Source organism: Pseudophryne corroboree, chromosome 8 (assembly GCF_028390025.1).
Source record: "Pseudophryne corroboree isolate aPseCor3 chromosome 8, aPseCor3.hap2, whole genome shotgun sequence".
NCBI classification, from domain to species: domain Eukaryota; kingdom Metazoa; phylum Chordata; class Amphibia; order Anura; family Myobatrachidae; genus Pseudophryne; species Pseudophryne corroboree.
The window spans coordinates 77,853,577-77,870,159 of record NC_086451.1 but is presented as its reverse complement, the minus strand read 5'-3'; the positions used below and the strand labels follow the sequence as shown (position 1 = coordinate 77,870,159).

General features: G+C 47.2%; 1 protein-coding gene across 6 annotated transcripts in view; it reads left to right on the top strand.

Annotated features, from left to right (window-relative positions):
* Positions 1-16,583, top strand: part of ABL1 (ABL proto-oncogene 1, non-receptor tyrosine kinase) — a 311,197-nt gene that overhangs the window by 262,594 nt on the left and 32,020 nt on the right. For 4 of the 6 annotated variants that reach the window (XM_063936709.1, XM_063936706.1, XM_063936707.1 and 1 more), the window contains 2 exons: positions 7,001-7,174; positions 10,942-11,237. In XM_063936709.1, the coding sequence (XP_063792779.1) occupies positions 7,001-7,174; positions 10,942-11,237 (470 nt within the window). The remainder of the gene's footprint in view (positions 1-7,000; positions 7,175-10,941; positions 11,238-16,583) is intronic. The other 2 variants (XM_063936710.1, XM_063936708.1) reach the window with 1 other exon arrangement.

The window sequence follows — 16,583 nt, the reverse complement described above, 5'->3', positions numbered from 1 at the left end:
TGTTGGATTTCCTAAAGTCGCATTGGTTGAGCCACTTAAAACCATGGAGCTAAAGTATCTCGCGTGGAAAGTGGTCATGCTGTTGGCCTTGGCCTTGGCCAGGCGTGTGTCAGAATTGGCGGCTTTGTCATGTAAAAGCCTTATCTGATTTTCTATATTAATAGGGCAGAGTTGAGGACTCGTCCTCAGTTTCTCCCAAAGGTGGTCTCAGATTTTCACTTGAACCAACCTATTGTGGTGCCTGCGGCTACTAGGGACTTGGAGGATTCCAAGTTGCTGGACGTAGTCAGGGCCCTAAAAATTTAATTTTTCCAGGACGGCTGGAGTCAGGAATACTGACTCGCTGTTTATCCTGATGGCACCCAACAAGCTGGGTGCTCCTGCTTCTAAGCAGACTATTGCGCGCTGGATTTGTAGCACTATTCAGCTGGCGCATTCTGCGGTAGGATGACCGCAGCCTAAATCAATAAAAGCCCATTCCACAAGGAAGGTGGGCTCATCTTGGGCGGCTGCCCGAGGGGTCTCGGCTTTACAACTTTGCCGAGCAGCTACTTGGTCAGGGGCAAACACGTTTGCAAAATTCTATGAATTTGATACCCTGGTTGAGGAGGACCTGGAGTTCTCTCATTCGGTGCTGCAGAGTCATCCGCACTCTCCCGCCCGTTTGGGAGCTTTGGTATAATCCCCATGGTCCTTACGGAGTTCCCAGCATCCACTAGGACGTCAGAGAAAATAAGAATTTACTTACCGATAATTCTATTTCTCGTAGTCCGTAGTGGATGCTGGGCGCCCATCCCAAGTGCGGATTGTCTGCAATACTTGTACATAGTTATTGTTAACTAATCGGGTTCTTGTTGTGAGCCATCTATTCAGAGGCTCCTCTGTTATCATGCTGTTAACTGGGTTTCATATCACAAGTTGTACGGTGTGATTGGTGTGGCTGGTATGAGTCTTACCCGGGATTCAAAATCCTTCCTTATTGTGTACGCTCGTCTGGGCACAGTATCCTAACTGAGGCTTGGAGGAGGGTCATAGGGGGAGCAGCCAGTGCACACCAGGTAGTCCTAAAGCTTTCTTTTTGTGCCCAGTCTCCTGCGGAGCCGCTATTCCCCATGGTCCTTACGGAGTTCCCAGCATCCACTACGGACTACGAGAAATAGAATTATCGGTAAGTAAATTCTTATTTTCTCTTATGTCCTAGAGGATGCTGGGGACTCCGTTAGGACCATGGGGTATAGACGGGCTCCGCAGGAGACATGGGCACCTAAAAGAACTTTCTAGTATGGTGTGCACTGGCTCCTCCCTCTATGCCCCTCCTCCAGACCTCAGTTAGATCTTGTGCCCAGAGGAGATAGGGTGCATTACAGGAGCTCTGCTGAGTTTTCTGTAAAAAAATTTTGTTAGGTTTTTTATTTTTAGGCAGCTCTGCTGGCAACAGACTCCCTGCATCGTGGGACTGAGGGGAGAGAAGCAGACCCACTTCTTAAGAGTTAAGGGCTCTGCTTCTTAGGCTACTGGACACCATTAGCTCCAGAGGGAGTCGGAACACAGGTCTCACCCTGGGGTTCGTCCCGGAGCCGCGCCGCCATCCTCACAGATGCCGGAAAAAAGAAGCCGGGTGAGTATGACAGATCATAAGAAGACGTCAGGCGGCAGAAGACTTCAGATCTTCATGAGGTAAGCGCGCAGCAGGTAGCTGCGCGCCATTGCTCCCACATTTACACAAATACATGGCACTGATGGGTGCAGGGTGCGGGGGGGTGCCCTGGGCAGCAATAAACCTCATTTTTAGGCAAGAAGCATGTAGTTAGGCTACGGGGCAGTAAACTACGAATCCCCGTCATTTTTTTCAAAATCTCGAGCGGGACCGAAGCCTGCCGCCCGAGGGGGCGGAGCTTGATCCCTCAGCACTAACCAGCGCCATTTTCTCCAAAGAGGCTGCAGAGAACGCTGGCTCCCCAGACTCTCCCCTGCTGAGCATCAGAGGGCTGAAAATAAGAGAGGGGGGCACATATTTAAAGCGCAGTGAGTGGGGAATTCTGTATACATTTATATGTAAAAGCGCTATCTGGGGTTTTTTCCCTGGGTCAGTTGGCGCTGGTGTGTGCTGGCATACTCTCTCTCTGTCTCTCCAAAGGGCCTTCTTTGGGGAATTGTCCCCTTATAGTTATATCCCAGTGTGTGTGTGGGGTGTCGGTACGTGTGTCGGCATGTCTGAAACGGAAGGCTTATCCAAAGAGGAGGTGGAACAGATGAGTGGTGTGTCTCAGTCGGCGGTGCCGACTCAGGATTGGATGAATATGTGGCATATGTTAAATGCTAGTGTAGCTTCACTGCATGAAAGACTGGACAAAGCAGAGTCCAGAGCGTCGGCAGGTAATCAATCTACAGATTGTGCCGACTCACAGGACCTGTCGGGGTCTCAGAAACCTCCCTTCTCACAAATAAGGGACACAGATACCGACACGGACTCTGATTCCAGTGTCGACTATGATGAAGCAAGGTTGCACCCCAGGGTGACAAAAAGTATTCAGTGCATGATTATTGCAATAAAAGATGTGTTACATATCACTGATGAGCCCTCGGTGCCCGACACGAGGATACACATGTTTAAGGGAAAGAAACAGGTTATAAACTTTCCTCCTTCCCATGAAATTAATGAGTTATGTGAAAAAGCTTGGCAAACTCCAGATAAGAAACTGCAGATTCCCAAAAGGGTTCTTATGGCGTACCCTTTCCCTACACAGGACAGGGTACGTTGGGAATCCTCTCCCACAGTGGACAAAGCCTTAACATGCCTTTCCAAGAAGGTGGCGCTACCGTCCCCTGACACAGCGACCCTCAAGGACCCTGCGGACCGCAGGCAAGAGACTACACTAAAGTCTATCTACACTCATACTGGTACTTTGCTTAGACCGGCAATTGCGTCGGCATGGGTATGTAGTGCAGTAGCAGCTTGGACAGATACACTGTCAGCTGACCTTGATACCCTAGATAGGGATACAATTTTGTTAACATTAGCTCATATTAAGGACGCAGTCTTATATATGAGGGACGCTCAAAGAGACATTGGTTTACTGGGTTCAAGAGCCAATGCTATGGCTATTTCGGCAAGAAGAGCCTTTTGGATCCGCCAATGGACGGGGGATGCAGACTCAAAAAGGCATATGGAGGTTTTACCTTACAAAGGTGATGTATTGTTTGGGGACGGCCTCGCGGACCTGATCTCTACAGCTATCGCGGGTAAGTCGACCTTTTTACCTTTTGTTCCCCAACAGCAAAAGAAATCCCCACAATATCAGATGCAGTCCTTTCGATATATCCATAGATCCAGAAGAGGTCGGGGCTCCTCTTTCCTCGCCAGAGGTAAGGGTAGAGGCAAGAGGACACCTGCTGCGGCTGGTTCCCAAGAGCAGAGTCCTCCCCGGCTTCCGCTAAGTCCACCGCATGACGCTGGGGCTCCCCTGCGGGAGTCCGCTCAGGTGGGGGCACGCCTTCGACTATTCAACCAAGTCTGGGTTCAGTCAGACGTGGACCCTTGGGTGATAGAGATAGTCTCCAAGGGCTACAAGCTGGAATTTGAAGAGGTGCCCCCACGCCGATTTTTACCAGCTTCTACTCCAGAGCGGGAAGTAGTGCTAGCTGCAATACAAACGCTGTGTCAACAGCGAGTGATTATCAGGGTTCCCCTGAGCCAACAGGGAAAAGGGTATTATTCAACCCTATTTGTGGTCCCGAAGCCGGATGGTTCGGTCAGGCCCATTTTAAACCTAAAATCCCTGAACCTGTACCTGAAAAGATTCAAATTCAAGATGGAATCGCTCCGAGCGGTGATAGCCTGCCTGGAAGGGGGGGATTTTATGGTGTCACTGGACATAAAGGATGCTTACCTTCATGTCCCCATATATCCCTCTCATCAGGAGTACCTGAGATTCGCGGTACAGGATTGTCATTACCAATTTCAGACGTTGCCGTTTGGGCTGTTCACGGCCCCGAGGATTTTCACCAAGATAATGGCGGAAATTATGGTGGTCCTGCGCAAGCGAGGAGTCACAATTATCCCATACTTGGACGATCTCCTGATAAAAGCGAGATCACGAGAGCAATTACTGGAGAACGTGGCACTCTCTCAGAGAGTGCTTCAGCAACATGGGTGGATTCTCAATCTACCAAAGTCACAGTTGGTTACGACAACTTCCTTGGCTTGATACTGGACACGGAACAAAAGAAAGTTTTCCTCCCATCGGAAAAAGTCCAGGACCTCCAGAACATGGTCCGAGAACTACTGAAGCCAAAAAGAGTGTCAGCTCATCAATGCACTAGGGTTCTGGGAAAAATGGTGGCAACTTACGAGGCCATTCCCTTCGGCAGGTTCCATGCAAGGACGTTTCAATGGGATCTTCTGGACAAATGGTCCGGGTCCCATCTACAATTACATCAAAAAATAACACTGTCCCCCAGGGCCAGGGTGTCTCTTCTATGGTGGCTGCAAAGTGCTCACCTTCTAGAGGGTCGCAGGTTCGTCATTCAGGACTGGATCCTGGTAACCACGGACGCGAGCCTCCGAGGATGGGGAGCAATCACCCAAGGAAGAAATTTTCAGGGACTATGGTCAGACCAGGAGTCCTGTCTACACATCAACGTGTTGGAGCTAAGGGCCATATACAACGGCCTTCGACAAGCGGAGATTCTTCTTCGCAACCTACCGGTTCTGATTCAATCAGACAATGTCACAGCAGTAGCTCATGTGAACCGCCAAGGCGGGACAAGAAGCAGAGTTGCGATGGAGGAAGCCACCAGGATTCTTCGCTGGGCGGAAAATCACGTAAGCGCTCTGTCAGCTGTCTTCATTCCGGGAGTGGACAACTGGAAAGCAGACTTCCTCAGCAGACACGATCTCCATCCAGGAGAGTGGGGACTTCATCGAGAAGTCTTTGCTGAGATAACAGATCTCTGGGGAGTTCCTCAAATAGACATGATGGCGTCACGCCTCAGCAAGAAGCTTCGGAGGTATTGTGCCAGGTCCCGGGACCCTCAGGCAATAGCAGTAGACGCTCTGGTAACACCATGGGTATTCCAGTCGGTCTACGTGTTTCCTCCTCTTCCTCTCATCACAAAAGTGTTGAGGATCATAAATCGAAAGAGTACAAACAATACTCATTGTTCCAGACTGGCCTCGAAGGGCCTGGTACTCAGATCTTCAGGAGTGGCTCACGGAAGATCCCTGGCCTCTTCCTCTAAGGGAAGACCTGTTACAGCAGGGGCCCTGCATGTTCCAAGACTTACCGCGGTTACGTTTGATGGCATGGCGGTTGAACGCCGGATCCTAGCGGAGAAGGATATTCCGGAGGAGGTCATACCTACTCTAATAAAGGCTAGGAAGGAGGTGACGGTAGAACATTATCACCATATCTGGCGGAAATATGTCTCTTGTGTGAAACCAAGAATGCTCCTACGGAAGATTTCCATCTGGGTCGTTTTCTCCACTTCCTACAGACAGGAGTGGATATGGGCCTAAAGTTAGGCTCTGTTAAAGTACAGATTTCGGCCTTGTCAATATTCTTTCAGAAGGAATTGGCTTCTCTCCCAGAAGTCCAGACGTTTGTAAAAGGAGTACTACACATCCAGCCTCCTTTTGTGCCCCCGGTGGCACCATGGGACCTGAACGTGGTGTTGCAGTTCCTTAAATCACACTGGTTTAAACCCCTTAAAACGGTGGAGTTGAAATTTCTCACCTGGAAGGTGGTCATGTTGTTAGCCTTGGCATCTGCGAGGCGTGTGTCAGAATTGACGGCCTTGTCTTACAAGAGCCCTTACTTGATTTTTCACGTAGATAGAGCGGAATTGAGGACCCGTCCTCAATTTTTACCCAAGGTGCTGTCTTCATTTCATATGAACCAACCTATTGTGGTGCCTGTGGCTACGAGTGACTTGGAGGATTCCATATCCCTGGATGTAGTCAGGGCCTTAAAAATTTATGTAGCCAGGACGGCTAGAATTAGGAAAACAGATGCATTGTTTGTCCTGTATGCTGCCAACAAGATTGGCGCGCCTGCTTCGAAGCAGACTATTGCTCGCTGGATCTGTAACACGATTCAGCAGGCTTATGTTACGGCTGGATTGCCGTTACCGCATTCAGTAAAGGCCCATTCCACTAGGAAGGTGGGCTCTACTTGGGTGGCTGCCCGGGGCGTCTCTGCATTACAGCTTTGCCGAGCAGCAACTTGGTCGGGGTCAAACACTTTAGCTAAATTCTACAAGTTTGATACCCTGGCTGATGAGGACCTAGCATTTGCTCAGTCGGTGCTGCAGAGTCATCCGCACTCTCCCGCCCGATTGGGAGCTTTGGTATAAACCCCATGGTCCTTACGGAGTCCCCAGCATCCTCTAGGACGTAAGAGAAAATAAGATTTTAAACCTACCGGTAAATCTTTTTCTCCTAGTCCGTAGAGTATGCTGGGCGCCCGTCCCAGTGCGGAAAATCTGCGAGACTTGTATATAGTTATTGCTTACATAAGGGTTATGTTACAGTTAGACTCGGTCTTGGACCGGTACTGTTGTTTGTTCATACTGTTAACTGGTTATGTGTATTCCAGGTTATATGGTATGATTGGTGTGGGCTGGTATGAATCTTGCCCTTAGATTAACAAAATCCTTTCCTCGTGTTGTCCATCTCCTCTGGGCACAGTTCTCTAACTGAGGTCTGGAGGAGGGGCATAGAGGGAGGAGCCAGTGCACACCATATTAGAAAGTTCTTTTAGGTGCCCATATCTCCTGCGTAGCCAGTCTATACCCCATGGTCCTTACGGAGTCCCCAGCATCCTCTACGGACTAGGAGAAAAAGATTTACCGGTAGGTTTAAAATCTTATTTTTGTTTTTAATGTGTGTGTTGAAAGCCTAAAGCAAAGAGATTTCTGTGACCTTTAGTCATTTATATTGAAGTTAAACCCATTTTTCCCCTTTTTCTCCCTTGATCTCTTCCATGGACTTGCTCACCAGAAGCCTTGCAAAAACCAATAGTTTCAGACTTTGAGCCTCAAGGTCTCAGTGAAGCTGCTCGTTGGAATTCCAAGGAAAACCTTCTGTCTGGACCAAGTGAAAATGACCCCAACCTGTTTGTTGCACTGTATGACTTCGTGGCCAGTGGGGACAATACCCTCAGCATCACTAAAGGTAAGTCCCGATCTCACTGTGCGTTGCCCCATCCCGATCTCACTGTGCGCTGCCCCATCCCGGTCTCGCTGTGCGCGGCCCCATCCCGGTCTCACTGTGCGCGGCCCCCATCCCGGTCTCGCTGTGCGCTTCCCCCATCCCGGTCTCGCTGTGCGCTTCCCCCATCCCGGTCTCGCTGTGCGCGGCCCCCATCCCGGTCTCGCTGTGCGCGGCCCCCATCCCGGTCTCGCTGTGCGCGGCCCCCATCCCGGTCTCGCTGTGCGCGGCCCCCATCCCGGTCTCGCTGTGCGCGGCCCCCATCCCGGTCTCGCTGTGCGCGGCCCCCATCCCGGTCTCGCTGTGCGCGGCCCCCATCCCGGTCTCGCTGTGCGCGGCCCCCATCCCGGTCTCGCTGTGCGCGGCCCCCATCCCGGTCTCGCTGTGCGCGGCCCCCAGCCCAGTCTCACTGCGCGGCCCCATCCATAATCTGCTCTCGGTGTATAAAAGTGCCCATACATTTGTGCGATGCGACGCGACATCGCGGGGCATTGCACCGGCAGTTCAGGTGCGATAAAATCGCACCTGAACTGCCAAAGTGATTACCATGCGATCATGCGATAGATCGCATGGTAATCACGTGATGGGCACGTCACCGCCGGGTGCCTATCGTACATCGCAGTGCGATATATAGCATGTGTTTTTAAAAATACATGCAATCGCACTGCGATTCGATAAATATTAAGTGCAGCACATCCTATCTTGAGACGTGAGATTTGAGCGGCGTGCCGGTGCATCGCGTCGAAAGGTACCTAAAATGTGCATACAATCCTTCGATTTCTCTCACAGATGTGGTCGAAATCGAAGGATAGCACCGATTATCTCACAAGTGTATGGGCACCATAAGAGAGAAATTCCATACAGCATAAACGGAATTTGGGATCAGACAAGTCTCTTGGTTGGGAAATAAGATTTATACTGATTTTTAGAATTTTCTGGAGACAGAAAATACCAGAAATTCTACCTACTGGTAACCAGGATTAAGAATAATGAAAAATCTACATATTACATATGAGTTTGAAAAATCTCACCCACTGTTTCCACAGTTCTAGAACTTTAAACCCTCAAAATTCAGACTTTGTCGGCAGTATTGCCAGTCACGTTACTTTTCATAAAACAAAATGTTCTGATTTACAGCATAACTTGTTAATGTCTTCCCATTATATTTTCTTAAGGAAAAGCACTTCAAAGATTCTGTGATTTATATTTTCCCCCCAATTTAAAGATTCCCCAAATCCACCAATCTGCATCCATACATTACAGAGAGTTTTCAGTGACTTGAAGATCTTTTTCAGCAAATACAGATCTGCCAATCTTGAAAAATTCGTAATTTTACCTGTAAATCTGCTGATTGCAATGCACAAAATGGTAAGCTGCTCAATCAGATTGTGATGTCACTCAGGTGCTAAAAGGGAGGGGTAATTCTGTGTAGGAAAAAACAATTTGTGTTCCCTAATGCACACCGAGTGAAAAATATTACTACATAATAGTCAGATAATACGGAGATCTTAGTTGCGTATATCTGCAGATATAGGGTTAAGCCCCCAGGCCGATCGACAAGGCTTCTCCGTCACTGGGGGTCCCTAATATGGGGTCCCTAATACTAGGTATGGGTCCGGGGTGCAGGACCCCATAACGTCGGCACAGGTCGGCTACCCCAGGTCAGCACACAGGTGAGAATTAATAAGGGTTAATAAGAAGCACAGAAGTGCTATGTAAGTGGTGTGATTAAAATAATACAAAAATATATACAAAGTGATAGGGAAAATCATAAGTGTTAATAAAGTGTTAGGGTGTGCCGACCTGAAGCAGCCCAGCCATACCGACACAGGGGCCACCGCACCCCACACCCACCCCATAAATAATTACAAATATGTCTGGGTTAAATTCCCAGTGTAAGGCCACATGGTAATGGCTCCTACAGCATCTGAGAGCCAGCTTACCTGGAGATACCCCTAGCTTCCCCAATGGCACTTTGGAGTCAGCAATCCCTCCTAATGCTGACCCATCCATGCCTCTCTAAATACAATGCACAAAATGGTAAGCTGCTCAATCAGATTGTGATGTCACTCAGGTGCTAAAAGGGAGGGGTAATTCTGTGTAGGAAAAAACAATGTGTTCCCTAATGCACACCGAGTGAAAAATATTACTACATAATAGTCAGATAATACGGAGATCTTAGTTGCGTATATCTGCAGATACCTGCACCCCGGACCCATACCTAGTATTAGGGACCCCCAGTGACGGAGAAGCCTTGTCGATCGGCCTGGGGGCTTAACCCTATATCTGCAGATATACGCAACTAAGATCTCTGTATTATCTGCAGGGCCGACATGATATTTCTGTGGACGACGGCGTTCACACTGGCTGAAGGGCCAGCAATATATATCAGTCATTCAATAGAATGGCCGATATATAAGCCAGTGTGTACCCAGCATTACTTTACACTAGCAATCTATAGCCCCAATTGATCTTTTTGGTTGGAAAACCAAAAATTGAAGATCTTTTTAAATAGTCATCTGCAAAACGCCAAATTGTCCCAAACGTTTTCTGATGTTTAGACCCTGGGCAGATCCGCATACAGATGTGTCCTCATATACCTAGCGTATAGACGCCATACGGCGTCTAGTTTTACGACTTATTAACATCGCATTCTCAACAAAATACCACTCACCATATACTAGAGATACAGCTGCGACTTTAACCGCACAGGAAGTTTTAAACATGTACAAAGTCTCCGATGAAGCACAGCGGAACTTGGCACGAGAAAAAGCCGCAGCCGTTAATAGGAGCCCTTCTTAAGGGGGGTACACACGGAGAGATCAGTGTTTAAAATCGAAGCAATCTGACTAGATTGCTTAGATTTTAATCACGGATCTGCCGTGTGTACCCCCCTGCGATAGGGCCGCGCATCGCTATCGCCGGTGCTAGATTGAGCCTTTCAATCTAGCAGGTCGCTCATTTCAGCGCTGTGTGAAGTGAGCGGCCCCCCGTCGTGGCCCCCCCCCCCGCACCCCCTGCTCAGCACATCGCACTGTGCTGAGCGGGGGGAGAGATGTGTGCTGAATGGTCTGTTAAGATTGCTCAGCACACATCTCCTGTCAGTACCCCCCTTTACACAGATTCAGACTCAGTCGCAGACAGATGTACAAAGGTCGCACATCAGGTCGATTGGGTGTATACTAGCAAAGTCGTTTTTTGCTTCCAGTGTATGAGAACACGTGTACATTTAGATGTTAACTTACTGAAGGGTGCAGCTTTGCTATGGGCTTGTAAAACACGTCCTGCAATTGTAAATTCCCCAGACACCGACTGAACTGTGGTTTATTGATGTGGAAACAAGTTCTCATAGCGGCGAACTCAGCCAGTGCACTCAGAGGTTCCAGTACTGAGTTTTACTTCCAGTGTTTGTGCCAGGGACGAGCTTGTCCCCCCTGCTGAGAACAGAGGTGCCCCCCCCCCCCCCCCCCATCTAAAATCTGCCCCAGATAACATCAGCAACGACTCCTTTGATTATGTGACTAGCCAATCCGCCATGAGGGAAGCTGTAACAGAGAGTCTGCTATATCTCAGGGGAGCTATTATCACCGTTATCTAGAAGTGCACACCCCTTCTAATAGTCTATCTGACATGTTATACTAGAAAGCAGTGATGCACTATAAATTCCCGGGGTGCATTCTGTTAATGTGATGCTAATGTCTGCTGAACACAACCTGTTTCTCTTTTAAAAGGCGAGAAGCTCCGGGTGTTGGGATACAATCACAACGGAGAGTGGTGTGAGGCCCAGACCAAGAACGGACAAGGCTGGGTGCCCAGTAATTACATCACCCCGGTCAATAGCCCTGAGAAACATTCCTGGTACCACGGACCAGTGTCGCGCAACGCGGCTGAATACCTGCTGAGCAGCGGAATCAATGGCAGCTTCCTGGTGAGGGAGAGCGAGAGCAGCCCGGGGCAGAGGTCCATATCCCTGAGATACGAGGGCAGGGTTTACCACTACCGCATCAACACGGCTTCTGATGGAAAGGTGAGACACCACAGAACATTCTAGTAGCTCTGTGTCTGTGCTCTTATTACCTGTCTGGTTCTGCGTGTAACAGATAGCCTGCCATAGTTATTGCTGCGTACTGTACACAAGGGCATGCACGGTTTGGCAACCAGATTCTATCATTTCTCTATTGCATTCTAGAAAATGATATACAGATTCTGTTTGGTTGCTACGGGCAACACTTGTCTATTTTAGAAACCTTAATCTGTTAATCTTCCCCCTTGTCTCTTAATATTCGTGTTTACCTAAAACAGTAGGAATTGTCACGCTACTTTCTCAATATATCTCTCAGGCGCAGGAGCTGACCGTTATACAAGCTGTAGTGAATGTAGGACCTGATTGGATAGACAAAGCATTATTCCATTGGCTGCGGACCCCACTACATCTCTCCTGGACCCAGACGCACATTTTGTGTTTAGGCGTAAAGTGTTTGGGACCTATGTAAGGAATCCCTATGTGTAGGATTGAAGTTTTGCTTTATGTACACCAGAGTGTATTATTTGCATAAAAGCAGTTATATTACCACTTTTATTGGACGGTTATATAAATTTTATGCTGACTGTAATGTCCAAAACGCAGTAAAAGAAATAACAAAGCAGTAAAAGAAATAACATAGCTGTAAAAATTCTTTGGGCACTCAGCGATGTGTGCAAATATAGGCAGATATTACCAAGAGAAATAAAATATAGGAAATACACCAGGTCATTTGTGGCCACAGGTGGCAGAAAGCTGCGTATAACAGACGTGGGGTAAAGAAACCTGATGAAGGCACAGTGGAAGTAGTGATATTTACCAACTAAACATCAAACCGGACGCATCAAATTATGTCATTTTGGGATTCTTATTAGTTACTGTTAATTGGAACCGATCAAGTTAATCTCTGAATGGGATGCGGTCAATATCGGAATCCCGGTATTCCCCCTCGGGTGGTAGCATGGACCACCATCCGAGGGGGAATACCGGGCTTCTGTGGTGAGTGAAGCTGGCCACGGAGCCCAAATCGTGGCGGGCACAGAGGGGCCCACGAGGGGACTCACACTCGCTGCCAGGATTCCGACTGTTGGGATTCCGGCGTTGATCTCCTGCCCACTGGAATCCCATACTGAATCTCTCTGCATCATTGTCCAGTTCACCAGATCTAATGGTGGGTCAGATTGCACAGATCAGTTTTGGGATTAAGGGGGAGATGTATCAAGCCTTGGAGAGAGAGAAAGTACCAACCAGTCTGCTTATGTCATTTTTTCAAACATCACCTGTACAATAGCAATCAGCAGCCGATTGGTTGGTATTTAGCTTTCTCCACTTTCTTTGTCCAAGGTTTGATACATTCCTCCCCCCCAGCTTCAGTCGTCGGCTGACAAGTGCCCACAAAATGTCCGGTCATATTTTCCAAAATTTCCAATAAACACCGGCTTGGCCCAGGTAAGGCCTGAATCTGGCTAGCTGGTCTTTTCGTGTTCAGGCACAGAGCGCTCTCAAGATAATTTAGTATAACATTATACAAGTTTGTCTAAAAAACATAGTTACAGACCTGTGATGTACGGTCAGGTGAGGCAGTGCCTCCTGAGCCATTTACCTCACCGTACGTCACTATTACAGACGAGTGTAATTAAATATTGCTATTTACACATTTTAGTATTTAGAAAATGTGCTCTAATTGCACACCAATGATATAACAAAATCCAGAAAGGGAATAAACAGCAATATGCTTCTGAATTGAAACATATACATTTTATGAGAGGCGGCTTTACGGCTTTTGTGGAACTACAAATCTAAGCATCCCCCCCCTTCAATCCCACTTACATATAGCCAAGAGTCACCAGGCAGCATAACATAGCTTGTGATCCATCCACTGCCTTAAGGGGACATTTACTAAGCAGTGACAAGAGTGTAGAGGTGAACCAGTGGAGAAGTTTCCCCGTCAACCAATCAGCAGCTCTGTATCATTTTATAGTATGCAAATTATAACTGTTACTTCAGTGCTGATTGGTTGCCATGGGCAACTTCTCCACTGGCTCACTTCTCCGCTCTTATCACTGCTTAGTAAATGTCCCCCTATGTTCTCAGTAAAGCTGTATGTGGCTACAAGTAATTTTATGAACGGGGCCAGGTAAAACTGTGAGACTGAGAATGAAAAGCACACAGACTCTTATATATAGTATAAATGCATATTATATATGTATAACATCTGGGACATACTGCCTTAGTTATTACGTCTCTGATGGTTGTGTGGCGGAGCCTGTAACTCGGGCTTGTTATCCTTGTAGGAATAATGTAAGTGCCCAGTCTGATGACTGAGGAAAGGCATTGTGTAGACGGCAAGGATTGTACAAATGGAGGAACTGACATGCTCCAGGGGAGGGGGTTAGCCGGAGTACTGCGTGCCTGGAACACCATTCATACTTCTTATTCATTGTGAGATCTCCGGCCACATGCCTGGCATTCTATGCATAAGTTACTAGCTCTGGGGAACACTGTTCAGGCTTCTTAGGGGACAATGCCTTTCCCTCTAGCCTGTAACAGGATCAGCCTGGCTCTGGGAGAGCTGCTGGTGGAAGTAATAAGATAGAATAGCAGCAGAGCGTTTGCTGCATGTCACGCATTTTACACTGTGTGCCTCATCCGTGGGTCTAGCTTTGTTAGACTCCTTTGGCACAGGCAAGGTTAAGTATGTACAGTATCCAGGTATTTGGGCTGCAGTGCTTTTGGCGAGGACTATAGGAAAACCAGCGACACGGAGTTAATCCTGGTGTATTTATAAAGCCGATTGTGGCTGCCGTCGCTAGCTTTTCGAATGCTGAATTATTGGATGCGACCTGGCAGCGCAGCGCTCATTCACTGCTGTTCACAGCAACTGCATCCCCTCTGGCAACCCGTGCAATTAATCCAGCACACATCAGATCTGCTTACCGCGACCTCCCACTTCTTCATAAAACGTTTTGCAATCTGTCGTAAATAAACAAATAAAGGGCTGACATCACTACCCGATAATTGGCGGGGAGGCGGCGCATTAAGGGGAAAGCAAACAAGAACCAAACAGCGACACATAGGAGGAAACACTTTTCCCAGAGGAACCGCTGTAACTCTTGTTTATTCCCGTTTCCAGATAGCTCTTTGTAAATGCAGACAGATTATGCATTGTGCTTCTAAATATGGCCTCCACTCTATCCTGCAGCTGTACGCTGTGCACGAGCGGCCAGGAGCCTCATTTTCTAACAGAAAGGGCAGAAAATAAACATGCCTATGTATATAAATATAAAATATTCCTTTCATACTGGAGGCTGCAGGGGCATCCGCAGGCAAAGACTTCATAACGTGTGACATTTATCACCGGCGCCCAGTAAGTTCTTCTGCTGGCTGGCCTTCGGTGGCGTGAGTCAGACAGCTGGGATAGACAGGAGTCACTGTCGCTGTGTTTGCAGAAGGTTATCCTCCGGTTCTACTGTAGAAATTGGCTCCCCAAACGCTGTTGTATTGGGTGATGGATTACTGTCCTTGCTGAAAGCGTCGTTTATTCTGAAACTGCCACATTGTCAGAAATGTATTCAGGACTCATAGGGTGTCGGTCAGCTAATTGTTGTGCAATTCACTGATCGTTTAGTAATATTTCACATTCCCTTTTAGCGTAAATTAGCGGAGCTCACCGGTCATAGATCTGTTCAGTTCTGGAGGCCATATCTTCAAAAAGATATTAATACATTAGAGAATGTACAAAGAAGGGCAACTAAAATGGTGCATGGCCTACATCACAAAACATACCCAGAAATACTAAAAAAAATCTAAATATGTATAGTTTGGAGCAGAGAAGGGAAAGGGGGGACATGATAGAAACTTTTAAATATATCAAGGGTTTTAACAAAGTCCAAAAGAGAAGCATTATCCATATGAAGAGAAGTAATAGGGCACGAGGACATGCACTGAGACTGGAGGGGGGGAGGTTCAGGAGAAATATGAGGAAAAATTACTTCACAGAAAGTGTAGTGGACAAGTGGAATAGCCTTCCATCAGAGGTGGTAGAGGCTAAGACAGTAGAGCAATTTAAACATGCATGGGTAAGACATAAGGATATCCTTACAAAGAAATAAGGATCAAATAAGGTTTGAGATAAAATATGGTTAAAAAAAAAAGGGTCAAGATGAGCCAAGTGGTTCTTATCTGCCGTCACATTCTATGTTTCTATGTTTTTCATCTGGGTCTTTTCTGTGCAGATTTGTCAAAGCAATATATGTGTACAGTATATATCTAGGGTATTCAACTTGCAGTCCTCCAGCTGTTGTGGTGCTACACATCCCAGCATGCCATGCCACAGATATAGCATGCCCTGATGGCAAAACTGTGGCAGGGATTGCTGGGATGTGTAATTCCACAGCAGCTGGAGGGCTGCATGTTGCATACCCCAGGTATAGATTATCGAGGACAGAATGTGCTACATAAGTCATGTGACAGCGCTTACAGGGGGACTGGAACTTGGAAGCGCCTTGAAGGATATAACTAACATATGTGACACTATTGAGGCATGAGGTACTTCATGCCTCAGTGATGTCATTATTTACTAATATTATTATCAATATTATCACAATGTTACTTACTTAGAAGTTGTCACTCCATTCTGTTGTGCACGACAATGGTAAAATAAAGCTTATTCTAAGCAAGGTGGATTGCTTTCCCATGTGGGGTGGGGGCAGAAGGCGCTCAGCGTTCTGAAGCATCAGCTTTGTCTGCCTGGGTTCATGGCAACATTACTGTGTTTATTAATACATTTGGTGTATAGTTTGGTTGACAGGTGAATGAACCTAAATATAAAATCCTGCCCTTCTGTGACAGTTGCAAATGTTTATGCAGGAGATCAGAAGTCAGTATGTGTAACATTGTGCTGTGTGTTCTCTACCTCGCTGCAATCCTAAATCCCTCCGCCATCAGCAATGTTACCTTTTGCACGGAGTGTCATTAAGTTTAAAGACCGGAATCTTGCTGTGCCAGAAGAAATCCTCCCCCCAATCACTAACCGAATATGTTAGTGCCTTGAGCTTTAGAAACTTCAGCATGCATATGTTACTAGTAGATCCTTTTTGTGTGGTGCTCATGTAATTTTTTGATAGCGTGTCGTGTGTAGATTATATATGGAATAATGCACCCCCTAGTGTTAATTGTATTCATGTTGCAAGGGACAGAGGAGTACTGTTACCATATAAAGGCACAAAGCTCTGAACAGGAACAGAGCTTTACGCTGCTCCCTGCTTTATTTTGTGTTTTAAAATAATCTCCAGTGACTTCTAGAATCTTTATTAAGCGCCGTAGGTGAAACCATTTTGTCATAGTTTACTG